Source organism: Narcine bancroftii, chromosome 3 (genome assembly GCF_036971445.1).
Source record: "Narcine bancroftii isolate sNarBan1 chromosome 3, sNarBan1.hap1, whole genome shotgun sequence".
NCBI lineage: Eukaryota > Metazoa > Chordata > Chondrichthyes > Torpediniformes > Narcinidae > Narcine > Narcine bancroftii.
Genome location: NC_091471.1, coordinates 220329097 through 220356144, shown reverse-complemented (window position 1 = coordinate 220356144; position 27048 = coordinate 220329097). Strand labels below are relative to the sequence as shown.

The 27048-nt window shown below is 42.7% G+C and overlaps 1 protein-coding gene across 3 annotated transcripts in view; it reads left to right on the top strand.

Annotated features, from left to right (window-relative positions):
• Positions 1-27048, top strand: part of lratb.1 (lecithin retinol acyltransferase b, tandem duplicate 1) — a 212554-nt gene that overhangs the window by 155484 nt on the left and 30022 nt on the right. For all 3 annotated transcript variants that reach the window (XM_069926674.1, XM_069926673.1, XM_069926675.1), the window contains exons 14-18: positions 12069-12108; positions 15415-15466; positions 16731-16842; positions 23534-23617; positions 26215-26338. In XM_069926674.1, the coding sequence (XP_069782775.1) occupies positions 12069-12108; positions 15415-15466; positions 16731-16842; positions 23534-23617; positions 26215-26338 (412 nt within the window). The remainder of the gene's footprint in view (positions 1-12068; positions 12109-15414; positions 15467-16730; positions 16843-23533; positions 23618-26214; positions 26339-27048) is intronic.

Genomic DNA, 27048 nt, shown 5'->3' with positions numbered 1-27048 from the left:
TACTGCTCACAAGCTCCGGGCATCTGTGGACTGATGTCTAGCCTGTGGGGTCTCAGCAGCTTGTCCATCCCATGTGGAAAATTAAAGTATTAAATTATATGCTCTATCAATTACATCAAAGACAGTGAATGAGAAACAATAGGCTTTAATACACTTTAGATTGTAGCTGGTCCAATTCCATGTGCTCAAATGAATGGATAGGGAGAGGGAGGTCGACCTTTATGGCCGGGTCACAAGGGGAGGAGGAGTTACTAGGGAGTAAGTCATCAATGGGCAGGCCAGCTACTCATATGCAGTTGTTTGTACATATCACCACAAGTTGTTCTATAGCAACTGTAGGGAGTGTTCCCATAGGGTCTTCTCTCCCTTCCCAGTGAGCATAGATAATACAGTTGAGAGCTTCTCATGCCGTTCCTATTGGGAAACACTTGGATCCATTTCAGAACAGGATTCTAGATGTAAAATAGTAGATCTGTTTTTCATAAATATTTGGGCAATTTTGCAATTTATTGGGTGATAGTGATATATGTAGCACATGTTTAATGCAGCTAAAAGAGTAAAACCCAAATTCTAAAAATTTAAATAATAATCTGCTTATACTTGTTGGATCAGACATTGATAGAGATCTTACTAACCATGGTTAAATGACTTGGGTATGCCCCTAAGAACAAGTACAAGTTTCAGTTTATTATCTGGCTGTACATATACAACCAGACGAAACACTGTTTCTCTGGACCACGATGCACATACATACAGAATACATAATAATCACATATATAGATATATGCACACACACACAAACACACACACACAAAGAAAAACTTTAAAATAAATAAATACTATATAAATATTTTAGATAATTTTCTCAGTTATATAATGCCATTCATCAATCTCATCGCCTACAGAAAGAAACTGTTTCCTAGCCTGTAAATCCTGATTTTGATGCTCCTGGTACCTCTTTCTTGATGGTAGTAAATCAAAGATATTGTGTAATGAATGGAAAGGGTCCTCAATAATTATCTGAGCCCGATTTAAGCAACACTTGTGGTGATTAGAGGAAAGGGAAATTCCAGTGATCTCCTCAGCTGCTTCGATGATCCTCTGAATTGACTTCCAGTCCAACACTTTTCTGCTACCATCCCACACAATGATGAAGCCAAACAGGACCCTTTCAATGGCGCTTCTTTAAAATGTCAATATGAGGGCCGATATCCTTGCCTTGGGTAAGCCTTTACTTCATAAAAGATGGGGAACAAATCAGGAACGTAAACATTGATGCAATCATGAAGAAGGCTCACCAGCGGCTATACTTTGTGAGGTGTTTGAGGAGATTCGGTATGTCATGGATACTGAAAACTTCTACAGGTGTACTATGGAGAGCATTCTGCTGGTTGGTATGGAGGTGCCAACACTCAAGACAAGAATAAACTCCAGAGGGTTGTTAACTTGGCCTGCGATATGTTAGGTCTGCTTTGTTCATGAATGAGTGAGACAAACACCAGGCTGAGTCGAAATCAGGGTTCTTTGTTCTTTATTACCGGATTGTAACACTTGCGACTAACAAAGTTAGTCGGAGAATGCATTCTGCCGTTATCAGCAAAATGGTGATTTTTTATACCCTTGGATACATGCTTAGAACATCATCATATCATTACTTGTCCAATGACTAAAACTGTTGCTATCCTTTCCCTGCTAGCTTCCTGCCTCTCAATCCATCAATGTCTCTCTTAAACTGTTGCTAGCCTTTCCCTGCTAGCTTCCTGCCTCTCAATCCATCAATGTCTCTCTTATCTTGTAAGTACAAGGATGCATTCTGTTACTCCTTAGTACTGGGTGACTCCTTCTCCGGTCCCATCTCATGATGTTTTACCTAACAGGAGTACAAGGACACCTCCCCTTCTTGTTACTGCCCTGTACAGGGTAACTCCCTACACATTCCCATCTCATGATGTTTTACCTTACAGATATCACAGGCACCAGCCTTCACTCCATCAAGGACAAGAGGCTGAATCTTAAGAAAAGGCCACTGTGTATGTTTAAGAAGGAAATGTTTGTATGTATTTTGGTTGATATGGTTCACAGTGTGAAAATTTTTTTTTTAATTTTAAAAAGAAAGCAGCTTCTATCCTCAAAGACCCCTACCACCCAGGCTATGTCCTCTTCACTCTGTAACACTGGGATAAAGGTACAGGAGTCTAAAGATGAGCACTCAATGGCATAAGGACAGCGTCTTCCCCGCTGCCATTAGATTCCTGAATGATCAATGAGCCAAAGACACTGCCTGACTTTCACTTTTTATCACAACTCAAATATTTTCAAGAATATGCATTAATCATATAATAAAATTGCATTGTTTCTTTTCATTTCATTCAGAAATACAAGTTTTGTAAATTTCAATGTGTTGGTTAGTGTGTTTTATTTATGAAATCTAAATGTAGTTTTTGGCAAATAGGAACATTTTTAAATATTTTCAGTCCTTGACTTTCTCTCTTGTTAGGGTTTTAGTAAATTTTTTAGCTATTACTTTGACATGAAAAGGCTTTTTAAAATGTGCCTAATTTCCTTAAGAAATGAACCCAAGTTGAATTTTCTCAAATCAACAAAACCCCATTGTTTTTAGGTTATATCTATTCGTAAGGTCTGCGTGAGCTTATACACTGGTTATGAGCCAACATTAAAGAATGCAGTAAACTTAAATTTCAGTAGTTTGGACTGTTTTTAAATTCCTTGATTTGTTACTGCTTCAATTAATTTGGCCCAGATTGTGCAGGAATCTGTGCAAAGCATATGGAACTACCTTCACCATCCTTCCCCCCTCCCCCAAACCTCGGGTCATGTATCTTTAAGGCTCCAATGAAGCCTTGAAGTATTGTATTGAGAAGTCTGCATCTCTTCAACATGTTTCCAAAGTAAGCACTGACCGTTCATTGACTTTAGCATGTCCGCGAGGTTACACGGCAGCAATTGTTAGCTGATTCTTTTTATGGCTAATTATTCTTTTAATGACCAAACTGTCTAAATATTGAAACAAGATGGCCATTTGTTACAAAGAACACACTGCAAATACTTCCTTCCATTGCAAAGACAAAACAGTCCACACAATCAAATGACTTCCTTCTTTTAGTTTGGGTCCAGAGAGCCAAGATTTTTTGAACTCAAGAGTTTTGAACAGATACTAAATTAACAACAAGGAAAAATATAAGGAAATTTATCGTCATTGATCCTCAAAAAAATGTGTGAATAATATATTTCATTGCCTCTGTTCTGGTCTAGGCAACAAAGGATTTATACCACAAATAATGGATCTGAATATGCAAAATTTTATGTGTATGAGAAGTAAAAAAGGAGTTTGGGAGAGACTAGGTCCCCTTAAGGTTAAATGAGGTGTAATCTATGTGCGGAGCCCCAAAGAGATCATGTATTTACTGTGGGATTTACATGTGGAAGCCAGTGGGACTGGGGGAGAAAGACAGTGATATCTGGAACCAGATCAATATTATGAAGCAGGAGCTATCTGGAAATTCATAAAAGAGGATACATTTCATGGGCGTGACCAGGAGTATCCTAGGATGTTATGGGAAGCAAGGGGACCTGGCAAAGAGTTAGTATCTTCATTAGCTATAGGTGAGGTATCAGAAGTCTAGTGGATAACATTATGGGAAGCAAGGGGACCTGGCAAAGATTTAGTATCTTCATTAGCTATAGGTGAGGTATCAGAAGTCTGGTGGATAACATTATGGGAAGCAAGGGGACCTGGCAAAGATTTAGTATCTTCATTAGTTATAGGTGAGGTATCAGAAGTTTGGTGGATAACATTATGGGAAGCAAGGGGACCTGGCAAAGATTTAGTATCTTCATTAGCTATAGGTGAGGTATCAGAAGTCTGGTGGATAACATTATGGGAAGCAAGGGGACCTGGCAAAGATTTAGTATCTTCATTAGCTATAGGTGAGGTATCAGAAGTCTGGTGGATAACATTATGGGAAGCAAGGGGACCTGGCAAAGATTTAGTATCTTCATTAGTTATAGGTGAGGTATCAGAAGTTTGGTGGATAACATTATGGGAAGCAAGGGGACCTGGCAAAGATTTAGTATCTTCATTAGCTATAGGTGAGGTATCAGAAGTCTGATGGATAACATTATGGGAAGCAAGGGGACCTGGCAAAGATTTAGTATCTTCATTAGCTATAGGTGAGGTATCAGAAGTCTGGTGGATAACATTGTGCCTTTATTTAACAAAGGCAGCAGGGACAAACCAGGGATCTGCAGGGCAGTGAGGCCTTCATCATTGGTGGGAAAGTTATTGGAAGGGATTCTGAGAGACAGGATTTATTTACATTTTGAATGCCAAGAGTTGATTAGGAATTGTCAGTATGTTTTTGCACATAGGAAATCATGTCTCATGAATTTGGTGTTTATTTGATAAAGAGGGATTTATGTGGTCAAAATAACTTGTGTAGATGGGGCCATAATTCCATTATTGTCACATAATACCACATTTAGAATGTAACATACATGAAATACTTTGTCTACTGTAAGGCAGCCCGAGAGTCGCCTCTTTGTCCAGCGCCTCTCACAGAAACCTACAGCACCTGGTGTTTCCAGGTGTTTCCCCTCCAAGTACTGACCAGGCCTGTGCCTGCTTAGCTTCCGAGATCAGACAATCCCAGCCAGGCGTATTCAGGCTATTAGGTATGAGCATATGCAGTGCTCTCCATAATGTTGAGGATAAAGGCTTTTTTTTTATTTGCCACAGTTTTAAATCTGTAATCAAACAATTCGCATGTGATTGAAGTGCACATTATTTTATTCAAGGTTATTTGTATACATTTTGGTTTGACCATGTAGAAATTACAGCACTTTTATAATCTCCTCATTTCAGGGCATCATAATGTTGGGGGAATAGCAATAATATGTATATTAAAGGAGTCATGTTTAGTACTTTGTTACATACCCTTTGTATGCAATGACGCTTGAAGTCTGTGATTCATCAACATCACCAGGTGCTGAGTATCTTCTTTAGTGATGCTCTGTAAGGCCTCTACTGCAGCCATCTTCAGCTTCTGCTTGTTTTGGGGGCTTCTCCCCTTGGGTTTTCTCTTCAGCATATGGAAGACATGCTCAATTGGATTTTGATCAGGTGACTGACTTGGCCATTCAAGTATTTTCTGGTTTTTAGCTGTGAAAAACTCCTTTGTTGCACTAGCAATAAGTTTGGGTCATTGTCTTGCTGTAGCATGAAGAATCATCCAATGAGTTTGGAGACATTTACTCGAACCTGAGCAGATAAGGTGTTTCTATACACCTCAGAATTCATTTTTCTACTGCCATCAGCAGTTACATCATCAATGAAGAGAACTCCACCAGTACCTGTGCCAGCCAAACATGGCCAGTCCATAACACCTCCACCACCAAGTTTCACATCTGAGGTGGTATGGTTTGAATCTTGGGCAGTGCCTTTATGACTCCACATTTTGCTCTTGCCATCACTCTGACTCAGGCTAATCTTGGTCTCATCTGACCATCCTTTCTGTGGTGTCCATCTTGCAGTGTAGCCTCTGTATTTTGTTCATGAAGTCCTCTGCAGACAGTGGTCATTGACACATCCACACCTCCCTCCTGAAGAGTGTTTCTTAACTGTCAGATAGGCATCTGGGGATATTTCTTCGTTATTAATGAGAATTCTTCTGTCATCAGAGGTCTTCCTTGGCCTGCCAGACCCTTTGCAATTACTGTAAGTTTTTTTTTTCTAACTGATGTTCCAAACAGTTGATTTTGTTAATCCTAAGGACAATCAAATTTGTGAGACATGATTTCCCATGCACAGTCATACTGACAATTTCTGATAAATTCTTGCCTTTCCAAATGTAAATAAATTCTGTCTCTCAGAATCCCTTTCAATAACATAGCCCAAGTCTCTAACAGTTTCATTCTTATTTTTCACCCTCATAATGGCTTCTTTGACTTTCATTGGCTCAATCTGGTCGTCGTGTTGAAAAATGGCAGCTACAGACTCCAAAAGTGATCAAAAGCTTAGAAGCAAGTCTCGGTCTCTTATACTTCCACCAATGAAGCAATTAAACAAACATGAGTACTCACAAACACCTGTGAAGCCAAATATCCCAAAAATTACGGTGCCCTGAAATGAGGAGATTATGTGTAAAAAGTGCTGTAATTTCTACATGGTCAAAAAGCAAAATGTTTTCAAATAACCTTGAATAAAATCTGGAATGTACGCTTCAATCAGTAAATGGTTTGATGACAAACTTAAAACTGTGGAGCACAGGAGCAAATAAAGGAAAAAAAGTGTCTTTGTTCCAAACATTATGGAGGGCACTGTAGGATCCATAGTGATCGAGGAAATTGGTTACAAAATTGGCTTGGTGATAGAGGCAGAGGGTGTTGTGGAGGGTTATTTTTAAATCGGGAGCCTGGTACCAGTGATGAGCATAGGGGTCAGCCCTGGGTTGTCTGTTTTGTGAATGGTATGTTATGTAGGACCAGATGTTAATATCCCTTATTGCACTCCTGAGACTTGATGACTAGACTCTATGGGGTAGTCAAGTGAGTGGTGGCATCTTCTGGATTATCAAGTGGACGCCCTCCTTCCTCAGGGTTTCGCTGATAGATCCTCGATACCTCCGAGGTTTCAGCAGCGAATCCCGGCGTCCTGGGTTCACCCCCCTCGATGCTTTTTGACTCACCTGGGGGCCCAGATGGAATCTTTTCATCCAGAGCCACTGACTACCCTTTAGAGCAGCTCTAGAGAGATATTTGACTGCTTGTTGGTGAGAATACACAGTGCCCTCCAAAATGTTTGGGACAAAGACACTTTGCAAGATTCACGATTCCTTTATTGTCATGTAATAAAAACAGGTGTAATATAACATAAAGTTGCCTTTAGTCTGCCATAAGGCAGACAGATTCACCATCATCAGAAATTGCCAGGAGCCTCTGACAGTCAAGAAAGGAGGCAAAAGAGTGTCTGTGGATTCACCTCCAACATTCCTGCAGCCTCTGCGGCCACACGGACTCGAGTCCAGACCATCAGCAACCCGAACTTCAGATCTGAACCTCCGGCACAGCGCCCTCAACACCCTCTCGCATCCCTCGTACCCCTTCAGCCAATCTCGAGCCAGTCTCTAGCAGACTGCCGCCTGGTGTGAATGCTTTGACCATAGTCTCTAGCAGCCCACAATCTACGTGAGTTCCTCGCCTCTCGTCGCCAGCAACCTGTAACTTGTGTGTTCCTTAGCCCCAGGTCCCCTCACTGTTCTGCTGCCGTGGTCACCATGGGTCATCTCCTCCACAAGCAGGGGGAGGGGGGGGTCGGGGGCGGGAGTGGTTCTGGTTTCTGGTTCCCTGCACCAGTCCTCTGCTTCGCCCAAGTCTGGAACCCCTGATGGATGCTGCCGATCATAGGCGCCACCATTTTGGGTCCATGATTTTAAATAAAATTGCCATCAGCTCCTTTAACAGGCTGTTTAAAGCCAAGATCAAGGAACAGAAGTAGGCTATTCAGCCCCTCGAGTCTGCGCCGCCACTCGAACATGAGCTAAACCGTTCTCACATCTAGTTCCAATTTCCAGCCTTTTCCCCATATTCCTTGAAAGCCTGACTAATTAGATACCTATTAATCTCCTCCTTAAACTCCATAAAGAATTCCATAAATCCATGACCCTCTGGCTAAAGAAATTTCTCCTTGTCTCTGTTTTAAATGGGTACCTTCTAATTCTAAGACTGTGCCCTCTTGTCCTGGATTCACCCACCAAGGGAAACATCTTATTCACATCTACTCTATTCAATCCTTTCAGCATTCGAAATGTTTCTATGAGATCCCCTCATTCTTCTCTACTCCAATGAATATTGTTTGGGTTATTGGGCTTCATAAGTGTGATTACTCAGGTGTGTTTAATTGCTTCATTGATGCAGGTATAAGAGACCGAGGCTTGCTTCTAAAGCTTTCCACTACCTTCAGTGTCTGTAGTTTCCTTTTTTCAACATGAGGACCAGAGTTGTGCCAATGAAAGTCAAAGAAGCCATTATAAGGCTGAAAAACAACAATGAAACAGTAAGATATGTCACCCAAACCTTAGGATTACCAAAATTAACTATTTGAAACATCATTAATTAGAAAGAGGGCACAGGTGTGGATGTATCCGCAGAAGACTTCATGAACAGAAATACAGACGCTACACTGCAAAATGTAATCCACTAGTTAGCCACAGAAACAGGATGGCCAGATTACAGTTTGCCAAGAAGTACTTAAAAGACCCTGCAGAATTCTGGAAAAGCGTCTTGTGGACAGGTGAGACCAAGATAAACCTGTATCAGAGTGATGGAAAAAGGAAAGTGTGGAGGCCGAAAGGAACTGCCCAAGATTCAAAGCATATTACCTCATCTGTGAAACATGGCGGTGGGGGCATGAATGGCTGCCACAGGTACTGGGACACTTATCTTCACTGATGATGTAACTGCTGATTCTGTTATGTATAGAAACATCTGCTCAAGTTCAAGAAAATACCTCTAAACTCATTGGACAGCAAGTCAGTGATTCCAAACATACTCCTAAAGCAACAAAGGAAACCTTCACAGCTAAAAATTGGAAAATTCTTGAATGGCCAAGTCAGTTATCCGATCTAAATCCAATTGACCATGTCTTCCAAATGCTGAAGAGGAAATTTAAACAAGCAGGAGCAGAAGATGGCTGCGGTCGAGGCCTGACAGAGAAGATACTCAGCACCTGGTGATGTCTCTGAATCACAGACTTAAAGCAGTCATTGCATGCAAGGGAGAGACAACAAAGTACTAATCATGTCTACTTTAATATACATATCATTACTATGTCCCAAATATTATGAGGCCCTGAAATGAGGGGACTATGTATAAAAAGTGCTTTAATTCCTGATCGTATTGGAGGTTTGGATCTGGAGCTTGGTTTGCTGATGGATCGAACAGGAGTGTGTGTGGCTGCAGAGATTGCTTCTCTTTCTGTTATTATGCTCATGGCAACTCCTCATTTGCCTTTCTTTTTTTGTCAATTTAGACAACATCATGGTAACGTTCTCTTCCGGCCCAAGACCCTGCACCACCCAAATACTCCAATTAACTTACAATCCCTGTATGTTTTGAAGGGTGGGAGGAAACCAGAGCATCTGGAAAAAGCCCACATAGACACGGGGAGAATGGACAAACTCCTTCCAGATAATGCAGGATTCAAACGCTGGTGGTGTAATAGTGGTGCGCTAATCATTACACTATCCATACGTAGAGCAGGGAAAATTTGAAGTCTATTGTGTCTGACATTTTTTTCATATTATTACATGACAATAAAGTGAATCTTTTCCTGGAAGCAAAGGATGCTGAGTGGTGACTTTATGCAGGTTGATTAAATTTGGGGGGCATAGTCAAAGTCTTTTTCCTTTGGTAGAAGTGTCTAAACTAGAGAGCATAGGTTTAAGATGAGATAGGGGCAGTTTTAAGGGGATATGAGGGATAAATGTTTCACACAAAGAGTAGTTGATATTTGGAATGATATCTTATCATGTTGGAGAGAGACAATATTTAACAGGCACCTGGATAGGTCCTTGAATAAGAAAAAGCCATCGGGGAATGTGAAATCGTTGCACAAAGTGGGGTTAGTATAAATGGGCAAGATGGTCAATGCAGATGTGATTGAACAAAGGGCCAGGGTCCATGCTGCGCAACTCTATTTTTGATTCAGCGTGTTATAACTGATTACTTGATTATTTCCTTTTTCTGTTTGATTATTATGATATCTAGTTTATATATAACAGCTTTTCTTATACCTTTCTTTTGTATATTTCCCTTTTTCATATTGCCACTTTATATTTAGATAAATATGGCTTATATTTTATGTATTATTATTGTTGTAAAATTTTATAAAAAACATTGAAACAGAACAGAAGCTTGACAAGCATCACATTAGTCCTTGAGGATTTAGCCTGCGTTAAACCCACTAAAACATTTCCCTTTTGATAGTAATTTATTCTAAATTTCAATGACCTCGCCCCCCCCCCCCCCCGCCCCACTCTCTTAATTCTGCAGTGGCAATCTTCAGCACCTACATATGAGTTTTGTTTAAGATCATAGCCATGTCTTCTGGCTCAATGAATATATTACAACTTTGATCTTACTGGGCTTTACCCTCATGCTGTTACCCTTTATGTCATTAAAAACTGAGATTTTTGTTAATTTTGTCTGCCTTTGTAATTATTTGGTTTGAGTAGTGCTGAAAGATCTCACCTTGTTTTGAGTTCCCTAATCTTGCCATAAGGTATCATTTTTTCTTTATCCACCCCACATTATCTCTCAACATCCAGGGTTCTTTTGACCATTGGCTTACACTTCACCATTGTACCTGAACTCAAATCATTTCATTTTTAAATACCTTCCACTGGTCACAGATAGACTTTCCAACAAGGAGCCTCTCCCAATCCTTCACATACAAAAATGGACAATTCCCCCGAATTAAGATCTTAATTTCCAATCTTTCTTTTTCCTTTTCTGTAACAAAGCTTGCAGACATAGGATCACCATTCCAATATCTTCTCCCATTGATGGTCCACGCACTTGCTCAGCCACATTCCTTGAGATGAGTACTACCCCATCCCAAACAAGATCATCTGTATACTAGCTCAAGGATCTCGAAAAATTCTACTTCTACAAAAATGTTCACATTAAATCATTCCCAGTTTGTAAGGTGTAAATTACAAATACTCTCATTCTCCTATTTTTGTACACTGAACTATGATTTGCCTACATATATATATATTACAATATACTCTCCTACTCACACATATCTATCTCTCCATCTGCTGCTGGCTGTTTGGAGCCTTTTAGTACATGCCAAGCTAAGTGAATACCCTATTGCTCTCTCTAAGCTCCAGCTATATGAGCTAATTTGAAGAATCTTCTGGGATATCCTCCTTCCTTAAGGTAGCAAGAGACTTCTTGATTTTATTGCAATTCCATCTCTTTTTTACCCTTCTCATCTTGCCCAAAGATTCAATATGTGGAATTTGCAATTATCACCATCTATCCATAATGACTTATTCCCATATTAATCACCATCCTCAGATCATCAGCCTTACTTTGTCAGACTCCTCACGTTAAAATAGATTAAATCCAGCCTTGCATTCTACCCATGTGCCAGGAAACATTTTCCTTCTATAAAGGAGGTTGAAGATCCTACTAGTTGTTGGAAAGAAATTGTTTTGAACCTAGTAGTACTAGGTTTCTGTACCTTCTGCCCAAAGGTAGCAGCGAGAAGATGTTGTAACCAGGGATTTTGGGGATCCTTTATCATGTTGGCTGCCTTCTTGAGGCAGTGCCTCACAAAGGTTTCTGCAATGGATGGGGGGTGTGTGGGTGGTGGGGGGGTGGTCAGACCCTGTGATGGACTAGCTATGCTTGCGACCTTCTGCAGCTTTCTGCATTCCTGGGCATGCAAACACTGAGTGTACGTTCCACAGTGCATCTCCAGATGCTTGATAGAATATCCAATGACATGCCAAATCTCCTCAGACTCTTTAGAAAGTAGAGACATTTGTATGATTTCTTCATGGTTGCCATTGAAGTTCATGCAATTCTCACTCAATTGAAGTTCGACCCAACCTAAAACGAGAGCATTGTCATGTTTATATTTCCTTAACGACATAAAAAAGTTGAGTTTCAAATTCTGCTGATTCACAGAGTAATTCCATTCCCTAATTAATTTCCCCCTATAATCTATTCTCCCACATTCCCATCAGCTCACCAAAGATGGTCCTACCCACCTACCAACCAGGTGGCCAATTAATGTCCCAAACCACAGATCTTTTGAATGTGGGAGGCAACTGTAGCTTTCTGGGTAAACCTAATCAATCTCAAGGAGAACGTGTGCACTCCATCCAAACATCTCTGGAGCTCAGCAGCAAACCCAGATGGAGCCATGAAACAACAGCTCCACTTGGTGTGCCTCTATGCCACTCCTAGATGAAACCTTTAAGATTTGGCTGTTTGGCATTACAGATTCTCTACAAAATATTTTATTTTATTTTGAACAGCACCCGGTCTAACAGGAATTGTTGGTGGAAGACCCAAGGTGTGAGTATTCTTTATTGGCAAATGTACAAAAATAATTAATTCAGACATGCAATTTAGAATGCAAACATACACAACTATAAGGTAAATCTGTTCTGCAATCAAAATGTTGGCCAGTACAGTATTTTCAAACAGAACATTTTTGTATCTTTTTTACTGTTTAGTTTTTCCACTGTTGATGTTTCCTCCTTCTCTGTATTATGCTTTGTTTTCAGAGGGTGTAGATAAGTAATATTTGTTATGTCCTGTGTTCTGATTCCATTATATTACAGCTTATTTTAATTAATCTTGCTTTATGCTTTTATCACAAAGGATTCATATGATCTGCTATACTTGTAGGGTTTGCATTGAGTCTGCAATGCAATTAGAATTCAGATTATAAACAAATAAGAGAAAAGCTGTATCAAGTTGTGATGCCTCCTGATACATGTGTTCTCCCAAGTCGCCCAACTTTTCTCCCTTTTTGTTCAGGTACTATCTTTAAAAATACCTCTTCAACCATGAAATACATTTCAATTAATTTTTATGTGCTTCAACAAGTTTTTTTTGCAGCCAGTTCATTCTCTGCATTTCTAGAATTTTTTTAGGGTATAATCCCAGAGCCTTTTCATAAAATCACAATTATACACAATTGATAGCAGGTTATACTGGACATGATTCGGAGCCGAACAGGAGTGTGGGTATGACAACGGCTCTGTATACGCTTATCTTTGTGAGGTTTTTCAGTTGGTTGTTTTTCCAGACTCTTTTGTGTAGTCTTCCAAAGGCGCTATTTGCCTTGGCGAGTCTGTTGTCTATCTCATTGTCGATCCTTGCATCTGATGAAATGGTGCAGCCAAGATAGGTAAACTGGTTGACCGTTTTGAGTTTTGTGTGCCCGATGGAGATGTGGGGGGGCTGGTAGTCATGGTGGGGAGCTGGCTGATGGAGGACCTCAGTTTTCTTCAGGCTGACTTCCAGGCCAAACATTTTGGCAGTTTCCGCAAAGCAGGACGTCAAGCGCTGAAGAGCTGGCTCTGAATGGGCAACTAAAGCGGCATCATCACCACCTACGGCTCCTAGAACGCTTCCACCAGCGTTGTCTCCGCTCCATCCTCAACATCCATTGGAGCGCTCACACCCCTAACGTCGAGGTACTCGAGATGGCAGAGGTCGACAGCATCGAGTCCACGCTGCTGAAGATCCAGCTGCGCTGGATGGGTCACGTCTCCAGAATGGAGGACCATCGCCTTCCCAAGATCGTATTATATGGCGAGCTCTCCACTGGCCACCGTGACAGAGGTGCACCAAAGAAAAGGTACAAGGACTGCCTAAAGAAATCTCTTGGTGCCTGCCACATTGACCACCGCCAGTGGGCTGATAACGCCTCAAACCGTGCATCTTGGCGCCTCACAGTTTGGCGGGCAGCAGCCTCCTTTGAAGAAGACCGCAGAGCCCACCTCACTGACAAAAGGCAAAGGAGGAAAAACCCAACACCCAACCCCAACCAACCAATTTTCCCTTGCAACCGCTGCAATCGTGTCTGCCTGTCCCGCATCGGACTGGTCAGCCACAAACGAGCCTGCAGCTGACGTGGACTTTTTTACCCCCTCCATAAATCTTCGTCCGCGAAGCCAAGCCAAAGATACTGGACAACAATTTTTTTTCGAAAGGTTTGCTTCCTGCAGCTTCAAGCTAAACACAACGATAAGTTCAGATTTGATGTATCATGTAGGAAGTTGGAGAAACATTAAATTAACTTTTACTGAATTTAGTATTGTGTATATTCACCACTGTTATGAGCCCAGAGGACGCCAAAACCCAGACAAATGGTTACTTAAACAAAAGTTGCTTTTAATTATCTTCAAGCATGAAAACAGGATCAAACTTTAACTTATTACTATTAACTTAACCTAACAATCCCCTTCTAATTCTAAGCACACGTGTATGTAATGTGTGTGTAGGTTCAGAAAAGTTCTTTGGTTCACAGTCCAATCTCACTTCTCATTCCTCCAAGTTCACTGGTTGCAGGCAATTCTTATACTTAACACAGACTTTAACATTTATGAAGTTCAACAGGCTTTGGTGCTTGAAAGGTAAATGATTGCCGCTCAGTAAAGTTCTTGTTGATTTTCAGAGAGATATTTGTTGTTCCAGGACACCCACAACTGATGTACTTCCATCAGCCACTTCAGTGTCTTGCCAAAGAAACTTGCCCCATCAGGGTTCTCCAGATGATTACCTCTTTCTTTCAGGTCACCACAGAGTTTCTTTTTGTTTCCCTTATTTCAAGTGAAACATTAGGCAGCCAGTCCTCTCCTCTTGCATGAACCACAAGGGCTTTGTCCAGGCTGGAACTAAGTGCTCACAACCTGTCTTCCAAATGGGGTTTTTCCACAAGCTTTCCAGCTTGTCCTATTTCAGTCCCAGTTGCTGCTGCTGATTGTAGCACTGCAGAACTGATCTCTCTTAAGAAAAAGTCTGTTTGACCCTCTCTGCTTGAAAAACCACATGACCCCCTTAGAACAGCAAGCTGCACTCTAGACAGCCTGCGGCTCTGAATTACTCCTCCGATCTCTTTCATCTGTTGCTTTTCAAAACAACAATCCATTAGTGAAGTCTCTTGGGCACTCCCCAAAGTTTTTGCAAAGGCCCCCAAGAGCTGCACTGTCTGTCTTGAGCAGAGCTCCAGTAATTTAAATAAGATCTTTTTTGAAGTGCTTATAAGTGACCTACACTAAAAAAAAACTTGCCACAATTTATCTCCCAAAAATCTATATCAATGTAATGCACAGTAGATGTAAATGTGAGCTATCTTTACAGCCTGTCTGCATCTATCTTGACTCAGCATGCCCAGGCCTATGACAACATTTTCAAAGCACTGGACTAACAAAATAACTATCTTTGTGGGCAATATACTATTAGACTTAAATTACATGATCAGTGACCCAAATCCATTAAAATACATCCAGAAGTGTTCAGGAAGCAAAATCTTTGTTGTCCAGTGCTATTGGTTCAAGACCTGCGCCTCTGCACACTTCATTCCTGATGTTATTGTTGATGTTACTGGGAACCATAGGATATTGACCAGAATCATGAACTTGGCTAGCTTGCACATCTGAAGCATGTTGAGAGCAATTATCATTGACCAGCTGCTAACCAGCTAAGATTAGCTTACTCAATCCAGGGTGGTCGTTAGAGACATGGGTTGCCTGGCACTTCTGCTGTCTTAACAATATTTATTTTAAAATTAAAAAGACCATTTTCTATTAACAGTACTTTAATAATTTGATTGAAATTAACCCTAAATTATTCTTTATTTGTTCTTAGGTCTCCTGTTCTGAAGCCTTTCTTCTTTTTACATCCAAAGCAGATTGTAACGGTATAGTAATAACATTTGAAATTCTGAAAACCCAACAATGTAAGAGGGCCTACTTTAATCATTTTACTGTCCACTATCCAACTTCTAAAGCAAATTGATATTTAACAGACCATTCATTCCAATTTCATATGCAGTATGACAACAGATTATATCACTATTACTGTGCCTTCAAGATGAACTCATCTTTACTGGGAATTTCTACTAATTACACATGGGTATCTTTGAACAAGCTCTAGAAATTAAATTTTTTGGAGTATTTTAAAGCATTAAGTTATTAATTACCCCCCCTGTAGCCAGTGCAATGTCGTGCATATTTTTTAAGTGATCTTCAATAATTGAAATTCATTTTATCCTGGAGAAAGAATCAGTGACAGTTTGGATAAAATATTATCTTACGTATTATGGTAGAGCACATCTGCCATGTAGTAGATTGAGATTGAAGGTTGGTCCACAGTGATGATCTCAAGACATCAGTACTGGGACCATTGCAATTTTTTTTACATAGATTAATGACTCAAATATAGTTTAATTGTGTAGCCAATATAAAGCCTAGAGGAGTAATAAACATTGAGGATGATATTTATAGGGAGCAAGAGTATATAAATATGCAGTCCCTCATACAAATCAAATTATTTAACATTTCTCAGGAGCACCGTCAAAAATAAACACATGTGATTTTGTATTTGGATGGACAGTGTCTGGAACTTGCAATTTTCTAATCTGTGCTTTCTCAGTACTCCTCTCTGGGACTGCCCAAAGATGTCACTGTCATAGAGTCATAGCTTTATACAGCAAGAAAACAGGCCCTTCAACCCAACATGTCATACTAATTAAGCTGCAGACCTGAGCTGGTCCCATTTGCTTTCATTTGGCCCATATCCATCTACTAAATCTTTCCAATCTATGTGAATATCTAACTGTATTTTTAATGTAATTCTACCCATCTCTCCCCTTTCTCTGGCAGCTCATTTCTCATACCTTCCACCCGCTATGTGCAACAGTTGTCCTCAGGTCCTTTAACATCTTACCCTCTCACTTGAAATCCATGCCCTAAATGTGTTACAATATGTCCTAAAATATGTTACAATTTGGACATGGATAGGAAAGGTTTATTGGCCAAATGCAGGAAAATGGGACAAGCTCAGCGAGACAATTTGGTTGGCATAGACATGTTGAGCCAAAAGGCCTGCTTTACTGCTGTTTGACTCTGCGACTCAATGACTCTTATCACCAGCTTATAACTGATAAATGTAATGTTTTGCAGATTGATATATTTATGAATGGAAAGCATATGGAAACATTTAAAGAAGATTTTAACTATCCACCTCTACCTGCTTTAGAGGAAAATATAAAAAAGGAGCAGGATGATTTGAAAGGTGCGTTAAAGTATTTCATCCATTTTAATTCATAACATTCACACAGTTTTATGAATGAGTGGATGCATTTTTGCATTGTTTGTTCAGAACGTCTGAAAGCTACAAAATTAATTCCTTTATTTTAAAAATGGCAATTTTTTTTATTACGTCAACATTCGTTAATCAAGTTTCTTCACCGGAATCAAAAATGTCTTTCCAAACAATGTAAGCATTTAAGTACAATTTAATCTGGAATGATGAGCTAGAATTACATTAACAATTAAAATTTTAAATTAAGAACACAGTAACAATCAATAATATATTGCAGAATATTCAGCAAGATCCTGAGGGATCTTGGCATTATGGATGTCGAGAGCATGTGACCTTTTCAGGGAGAATGTCAGGATCAGCTTTATTGTCATGAACATTTATGATGAAATGTGTTGTTTTGCAGCAGCAGGATTGTGCATTACAGGTGCAAAAATTACTATAAATTATAAAAATAAATAAATTAGTGCAAAAGAAGAGAAGAGAAAAATGAGGTAGCGTCTGTGGTCCATTGTGCATTCAGAATTTAAATTTTTATTTTAAATTTAGACATACAGCACGGTAACAGGCCATTATGGCCCACGAGTCTGTGCCGCTCAATTTACACTCCATTAAACTACACTCCTGTTACACTTTGAACGGTAGGAGGAAAAAAGAGGCCCCCCGTAGAAAACCCAAGCAGACACGGGGAGAACATACAAACTCCTTACACAGCACAGGACTCGAACACCGGTCCCTCTCGCTGGTGCTGTAAAGGCATTTCTCTTACCGCTATGCCAACCATGGTGCCTTATTCTGATAGTGGAGGGAAAGAAGCTGTTTTGGTAACATTCGATGTGCATCTTCAGGCTCCTGTAAATTCGTCCTGATGGTAGCAGTGAGAAGAGGCCATGGCTGGGTGGTGAGGGTCCTTGATGATAGAAGCTGCTTTCTTGATGCACTGCTTCTGGTAGATGTCCTTGATAGACTAATGCCATTTTCCTGTCCTTTTCATTGCACCTCCACACCAGACAGTGATGCAATTAGTCAGAATACTATCCATGGTACACCCATGGAAATATGCAAGAGTCTTTAGTGGTGTAACTAATCTCCTCAAGCTCCTAAATTAAGCACCCTGATTATATTGAATTTGCGCTCTTAACTCTCGTGCATGCGCAACTGAAATTCAATATGCGAATGCACCGCGCATGCGCACAGGAATCAAGATGGCCTCGTCCAGCCTATGTACCCCAGGACACCGACTAACAAGTAAGTATGCACATTTTGGCTCTTACATGCCCTATATTCATATTATAATTTGTCAAAATCAACATAAACCACATAAATTTTATATGTTTTCTTATACATATTTTTTTAAAACTGTCATCTGTGTGGATGGATGTAAGTCGCATAGGGTGTAAGTAGGGGCATAACTGTATAGGCGCTGGTGAGCCTTCTTCATGATTACATTAACATGATGGCCCCAGGATAGATCTCTGAAGTTGACACTGAGAAATTTGACATACAGCCCCTCTCCTCTGCTGACCCTTGATGAGGACTAGTTTGTGTTCTCCTGGTTTCCCCTGAAGTCCTCAGATCCTTGGTTTTGCTAACATTGAGTACAAGGTTGTTGTTGTGACACCACTCAACCAGCCAATTTATCTCACCCCTGTGACAGCATTTTCTGTTTTTAAGATTTCCAACATGCGCTGTTGACTAACAATTTTTATTTTCTGTCAGTATTAGTTACATGTGTGCATATGGCATAAATTCATTCACCCAGTTGTAGGTATTCAGTATTATAATTGATTCCTTTCACATAATCCTGTGACCTGCTGTTACAGCCTGAAGAATATTTTTGAATTTGCATTGATAATCAAAAAATCTACTATATACACTCATATTACTACTATATATACTTATATTATCATTTTGGCCTAAATATTGGGTGTTTATTTTATGACCTGTGGCAGCGCACTTTCTCATGGCAAACCGGCCCCACGTGTAACGCCACGTGGCGGGGCAGCCATGGGGAGATGGCGCCCTCACGGGTTCTTCCTGACTCAAGCCTCCCACGCAGCGCACGCCTTGGGCAATGATTATGTCGTCACCACACACGTGGTGATTGAGTCAGAGCTACCCTTAAAGGGGCGCGCACTAAATTCAAATAAAACAGTCGTTAATGACCCTCAACATGGTGGATGTGCTTTCTTCAGCTGCGCCTAGCGCCACATTGGTGACCCCGACGAGCCCAGACGTCTTTCTGGTCTCCACAACATCGATTCAGCTGAGATTAATGCTGTGGAAATCAAGCTACCCCCCCCCCCTTCTAGACCCATCGCTCGCGGACGTGGTTTGGACAGGTGGAAGTGCAATTCCAGCTCAGAAACATTTCAGCTGACACCACGATATTCTACCACGTTGTGAGTGCGCTAGACCAAGAAACAGCAGCTTGGGTGGATAACCTCATACACCATCCACCGGCAGAGGGTAAATATACTGCCTTCAAGAACTTGCTCCTGGGGACATTTGGCCTCACCCCACAGCAGCGGGCTTTCAGGCTCTTGCACCTGGACGGGCTTGGGGACCACAGCCCATGAGCAATAATGGACGAAATGCTAGCCCTGGCAGAGGATCGTAAGCCTTGCTTCCTCTTCCGCCAGATTTTCCTCGAGCAGATGCCTGAGCTAGCTCCTGGCAGACGAGGATTTCGCGGACCCACATAAAGTCGCGGCCCGGGCGGATGCCCTCTGATGCACGAAGAGGGAGAATGAGGCAGCCCTCAACCAGGTTTTATGACAGGAGCCAGCCGACCACAAGCCACCCCCTAAACGCAAGCCAGAGGAGAGCCATTCCACCTGGTACTTTTATCACCAGTGCTGGGGAGCGCAAGCCCGTAAATGCCGGCAACCCTACAGCTTCCATGGAAACGACCAGGCCAGCTGCCGTTGATGGCTGCGACAGCTGACCACGTGAACAGCCTCCTTCATGTCACCTATAAATCTACCAGCCGGCGTTTCCTGGTGGACACAGGGGCCAAGCTGAACATCCTACCCCCCCACAACTCTAGAGACTCGCACCCAATCTCATACTCCAATCCTGTGGGCAGCCAATGGTTCCACCGTCAAGACCTTCAGTACCTGCAGAGCACAGATCCAGATCGGCAAAGAAAAATTCCACTGGAGGTTCGTGTTGGCCTCGGTGGGTACCACATTGTTGGGGGCCAACTTCCTGAGAGCTCACGGCTTGCTGGTCGATATAAAGGGCAAGAGGGTGGTCAACACCAGTGCGCTTGGACATCGCGGATGCCTGTAAACCTGAGATTGCCGACGTTGCCACCGCCAGAGATGAGTATTCGAGTATACTCCACAAGTTACCTGTCATCTTGGAGCTACGCTTCAACGCCGCCTACCTCCAGCACGGGGTGTTCCATCACATTTCCACACAAGGCCCCCCATTGCATGCCAAACCCAGATGGCTGCCGCCCAAAAAGCTGCAAAAGGTGAATGAGGAATTTTCAAGGCTGCAAGAGTTGGGGATCATCCGACATTCGGACAGAGCCTGGGCATCACCCCTCCACATTGTCCCCAAATTGTCTGAGTGACTGAACGACGCACCAACCCCCAACAGGTACCCATTCCATTACATCCAAGACTTCTCGTCCAACCTCCATGGCACGCAGGTCTTTTCCAAAGTTGACCTGGTGCGGAGCTATCACCAGATTCCAATGCACCTTGACGACGTGGGAAAAACGGCGATCATAACCCCTTTTGGCCTTTTCAAATTTATCTGGATGCCCTTGGTGTTAAAGAACGCGGCCCAGACCTTTCAGCGCCTCATGGATTCAGTGGTTGGGAATTTGGACTTTGTGTTTATGATATTCTCATCAGCAGACGCAACCGCAAAGAACATAAGGCCCTTCTCCGCACCCTGTTTGCCCAACTGGTGGACTTTGGCCTCATGGAAAACGCGGCCAAATGCCAGTTCAGAAAGCAGTCGCTGCAGTTCCTGGGGCACACCATCTCAGTAGCTGGGGCCACTCCAGCACCAGGGAAGGTGGCGGCCATCCAACGTTTCCCCAAACCATCCACCCTCAAAGGCCTGCAGGAGTTCGTGGAGATGGTGAAATTTTACCATCGTTTTATCCCCGGCGCTGCCCGTAACATGTGTTCACTGTTCGCACTGATCGCTGCAAAGGAAAATACTTTATCATGGTTGGAAGAGGCAGATAGGGCTTTTATGGGAACTAAGGAGGCCCTAGCAAGAGCAACTACTGGTGCACCCACGCCCGGAGGCACACACAACGCTATCGGTGGACACCTCAGCCACTGCGATCGGGGGAGCTCTGGAGCAATGGTTTAATGGAAAATGGCGCCCACTGGCCTTTTTCATTAAGCAGCTGCGCCTGCTGGAGCTCAAGTACAGCGTGTTCGATCAGGAACTCCCGGCGCTGTACTTGGCCATCCACCATTTCCGTTACTTCCTGGAGGGCAGACCCTTCACGGTCTTCACAGACCACAAGCCCCTCACCCAGGTACTCACGATGGCCAAGGACCCGTGGTCAGCCAGGCAATAGCGCCACCTCATTTATGTGCTGGAGTTCACCACTGACATCTGGCACAGAGCGGGCAAGGACGATGTGGTAACGGATGCACTCTCGTGCCTGACCATCAACACTCTCACCCCGGCCTTGACTATATGCAGCTAGCCCAACAGCCCAGACTCACTGCTCTGCAACGTCTCCACTGGCCCACCGTGTCCGGTAATCCCACTGCAGTGAAGAGCGAGGGTCTTCAGCCTAGTCCACGACCTAGCTCACCTCTCGGTGAAGACATCCGTGCGGATGGTGGCGGACCGGTTCGTGTGGCATGGGCTCAAGAAGGAGGTGTCAGAGTTGGCTTGAATCTGCACCAAGTGACAGGCCTCCAAGGTCCACCGGCACACACAGGCTCCGATTCAATACTTTGACTCGTCAGCACGGAGGTTCCAGCACATCCACATTGATGTTGTTGGTCCCTTACTAGTATCCAGAGAGGCGCGCTACCTCCTTACGGTGGTGGACCGAGCTACGAGATGGCCCAAGGCCATCCCTATCAGAGAGGCTTCTGCGGAGACGTGTGCTAGGAGCCTGGTCAATTAGTGGATCGCTCAATTTGGGGTTCCGGCACACATCACCAGCGACAGGGCCGCCCAGTTTAACTCTGCACTTTGGGCCCAGCTGACAAGACTCCTGGATGTTAAACTCCACCACACCACGGCCTACCACCTGCAATCCAATGATGGAGAGGTTTCATCAGCACCTAAAGTCTGCACTCATGGCTCGATTCACTGGCCCGGACTGGGTAGACGAACTGCCCTGAGTCCTCCTCGGGATCAGGACTGCATCCTCCAAGGAGGACCTGCAAGCCTCATCGGCGGAACTGGTATACAGTGCGCCATTCTCCCTGCCCGGTGAATTCTTCAGCCCAGAATCCAGCACCGCACCCGAGCACGCGAACCTACTGGCAGATCTCTGCAGAAAACTCTCCTCCCTGCCCCCCACCCCCATTGCGCCACGGCACCTGGCCATCTCACCGCCTCAAGGAACTGGACTCAGCACAGTTTGTGTTCATCCGGAGAGGACCGCAGATGGCACCGTTGCAGTGCCCATATGAAGGTCTGTATAAGGTCCTCCAGCGATACGGCGAAACTTTCATGTTAGATGTGGCGGGGAAGGAGGAACTTTTCACAGTGGACTGCCTGAATGCGTCACATTTGGACTTATCGCAGCCCATACAGACGGCCGTGCCTAAACGCCGAGGCAGCCCGCCTAAGCAGGACGCGTAGCCTGTTCTGGGGGGGGTTGTGTGGCAGTGGACTCTCTCGTGGCGAACTGGCCCCACGTGTAACGCCATGTGGTGGAGCAGCCATGGGAAGATGGCGCTGTCATGGGTTCTTCTTGACTCAAGCCTCCTGTGCAGCGCGCTCCTCGGGCAGCTATTATGACGACACCACTCATGTGGTGACTGAGCCAGCGCTGCCCTTTAAGGGGCGCACACTAAATTCAAATAAAACAGTCGTTAACGACCCTCAACGTGGTGGCTGTGCTTTCTTCAGCTGCGCATAGCGCCACAGACCCATGTAAGCGTTGACCCCCCCCCCCATTTTTTACCCCCACCAGAGTTCCTGATTCCCCGACGGCAGACCCTAGCCCAACCCATCCAAACTCCCAACTCTGTGGCCCGCCCACTCATCTGAGCTCCTGGCCTTGGATCCTCACCCCAGCAGCCCACTCCTCTGAACTCCCAATGCCCCGGTTGCTCGCCCATCCAAACTCCCAATGATGCAACCGCCCTCCCATCCAAGCGCCCGACTGCGGATCCTAGCCCCAGCCACCCACCCATCCAAGATCCCGACACCACAACCACGGACTTTCCACCTGGTCCCAGCCATCCAAGCTCCTAACACTTTTCCCCACCATTTTAGCCTGAAAAAGTGGTCCAAATTTTTCAGCAATTACACAAATATATATGGTATTTTTCTCTTAAAGCTCAAATCTTCAATGATTAAATTTTAATTCTGCTTGTTAATAGACTTCATTGTGGAATTTTGAATATACAGCTCATAAAGATAGTTTTAGATTTCCTTTATTACACTTTTCCATTTTACATGACCATTGCTTTTACCTGTATTTAATTTTTTTTAGATTTACCTACTGGACCTTGCAGCTATCGATTAGAAGAACTTGCCTACACCAGAAGTGGTGATAAAGGCAATACTGCTAACATAGGTACCTCATTTATTTATTGATTGATTTACCTGTTTGAATGTTTATGTTCCAATTGATTCCTCCCATTTCACTCCTCATTTATTCTATTCACTCTCATGAAAAATAAAATATTCAGTTGCCCATGGCAACACCTTACATTTGCCAGACCCATCCTCAAAAATGACTATTTTTCTTGTTTTAAGTCCTCAGGATGTCCAAAAATGCTTAAAATACATTTGAGGTGTTTTCTAATCTAATTGTTGTCACTTGCTAGTTATGAATTAGAAATAAAAAAGACAGTAACTATTGGGGACAAGCCCTAATTTTAACGGCATTAGAGTGGAATTCACAGAGATTGATTGGGAGAGGTTGCTTGCGGATAAAGGAATGTCTGAGGTGGAGAGGCTTTTAAAGAGAGTGCTCAGAGACCACACAATCCTGATAGAGTGAAGGGCAAGGATGGCAAGACAAAGGAACCCTGGATAACCAGAGATATTGAGGAAAAAAAAAGGAGGTAAAGGTATTAAGTCAGTTACAGGCAGGTCGGATCAAGTAAAAACTTTGAAGAGTAAAGAGGCTTGTAGGAGTTCACAAGAAAGAAATCATGGGGGAAAGTAGGGGAAATGAGATGACTGGCAGATAAGATAAAGGTGAATCATTGGTGATTCTAAGGACAATAGAGTAATTAGACTGAGAATAGGGTCCCTTAAGATCAATAAGGTCTCATAATGTGGAGCCTCAGGGGATGGGCAATGTCTATATTTACTGTGGAGGCGAGGGAACTCGAGAAGTTAACAGTGATGTCGCACGTTACAGAGAGGTGCTACTAGAGGCCATAAAATGCATGAAGGTAGATATATCCCAGGGCACTGATCAAATGGACATTGCCAGAAGCCGGAGCCCTGGTAGAGATATTTACATCATTGCTAGGCATGGATGAGGTGCTGTAAGACTGTAGGAAGATTGATGTTGTGCCTTTATTTTGAAAATGCTGCATTGACGAACTAGGAAAGTGAGCTTAACATCAGTGCAGGGGAAGTACTGGAGGAGATTCAAAGAGATGCATTCAGAAAGGCAAGGATGAATTTAGGATAATTAGCCCGGCTTTGGGTGTGGGAAGTCATGTCTCATTAATTTAAATTGAGGTGTTTTTAAGAAGATAATACATATTAGTACAGTGATCAGTAGTTAATTGTTCACCAGAGCCCAAAGAAGAATGTCTAGAATTTTTTTCTACTTTTCTGAAGACTGAGGGCGTGTGATGTAACAGTGTGCGGAACAGGGCAGACCACATTAGTCCATCCCTTACCTCTTGTTAAGATTCCCACAGAGCAGTTCAGGGATCAGCGTGCTGATCCATCAACCCAGTTGTCTACTAATGCCTTCATGCCTGGGAGCTAGCTAGTTAAAAGTCTAGACAATCCATCATCAAGTGGCTTACCACTTCCTGTTGGCTTTTAACAACTTTCAAAAGCTCTATTCTAATACATGAGCACAGCTAACAGAAATCAATCAGCAAATGACCAAAGATTTTGTAATGTCCTTAAGGAATACTAGCAGTTGTTCTTCAGGTTAAGGAAAATATTAGCAACAGCAATGGAATTCCAATTTGATAATTCTGGGATCAAATCAGAATTCAAGACTGACTGAATTTATAATCAGCCCATTCTTCCTGATTCCAGATTATTAATTTCCTTGGAGTGAAAACACAGAAATGCCTTGAGGAAGGGCTGAGATCCAAACCGTCGGTCATACATCTTTACCTCCTATGGATACCGCGAGACCTGCTGAGTTCCTCCATCATTTCTGTATTTTTACTACAATCACAGCACCTACAGAATAATTTTCTTGTCCATTCTTCAACCCTTCCATGCCCAAGCATTTTCTGTGAAAGTCCTCTTCCCAAAATGCAACATCGCACTTGCCCAAGTTAAATTTCGTCTACCATTTCTTGGCCCACTTTCCCAGTTGATCTAAATCTTATAATCCTAGATAATCTTCTTCACTGTCCACTATGTCACCAATTTTGGAATTAACCATACAATTCTTAAGCATGCCAATTATATTCTCATCCAAATCATTAATATGGCCAAAGACCAACAGTGGACTCAGCACCACACCCTGCACTGGTCACAGGCCTCCATTCTGAAAAACTACCACCTGACTCTTAACACCAAGTCAATCTTGTATCCATTTGGCTAACTTACCCCGGATCCTATATGATCTCACCATCTGAACCAGACGACCATGTGTGACTTTGTCAAAGGTCCATATAGAGAAAAGTCTGCCCTCATGAATCCTATCAGTCGCCAGTTCAAATTAAATGCATGAGGCACCACCTCCCGTGCACAAAGCCAAGCTAACTCCTTGCCTTTCCAACTGTCTCTCAGGATCCCCTTCATTAATTTACTCATCACAGATATTAAGGTCACCAGCCTACCATTTCCTGGCTTATCTTTGCAGCCCTTCATAAAGGAAGGCTGAACATTAACAACCCTCCAGTCTTCTAGACCTCATCGATGGCTAATGGTGATGGATGTATCTCTGCATCAGTTTCTTAAGATCATCAGCACTTCTTTCATAATATTGGCTTTCATTGTCTACTTTGTGTAACCTAGGAGTCATCGCTCGACACCCTCTCTACTATCCTTACTTAAGGAAAGCAGTAACTGCCCAGGCTGTAGAGGAATATTTCCGGCATCTCATACAGAAGGATGATTCTGACACAATGATGGTAACCAGGTATGGACTTGCTCTTCGAATATTCTGGATAATAATGGAGAAAGATGTCTTGTGAATGAGAACTTGATTATAATTGGCTAATTGTCAGTCTACCAAATATGAAAATCTAAACCAAAAATCTACTTAGTAACTGCAGAAATATTTCAGCAAATAGAAAAAGACCATTAACAGCTTTGTCAGACAGGGTGTAGCCAGATACTGTTGGTCACAGGCCTCCAATCTGAAAAGCTACCCTACCCTCAAGGTCACCCAACCAGCCCGCATCTCCCTTACAATCTGAGGCTAAACCCATATAGTTGGTCACTCCAACCCCAATTCCCAATGTCTCAATATACCACATTGAATGGAGTGTGCAAGTGAAGGTAGAGCCTACCTGAGCCTGGGTTGATGACATATAAAACTACATCTGCAGTGAAGCACAGGTAAATGGGAGAGATGGATAGGGGTAAAAGAAAGAAGGAAAGAGATGCAAAGGGCGAGAGAGAAAGAGAGTAAGCAAAAGCAAAAATAGCGTCAAAGAGAAAGGAATTTTGTAAATGTAGTTGCCAAATTTGTAAAAATATGTCTTAAGTTGTAGGTAACCGCCAGATACATCTATATACCTCTGCATTCAATGTACCATACCTAGATGTGAATCAGACTTCCATGCAACTGCTGTATGTTTTCTGGCCACTGCCAGTGCAATTTTAACAAATTCTATTTGATATTTG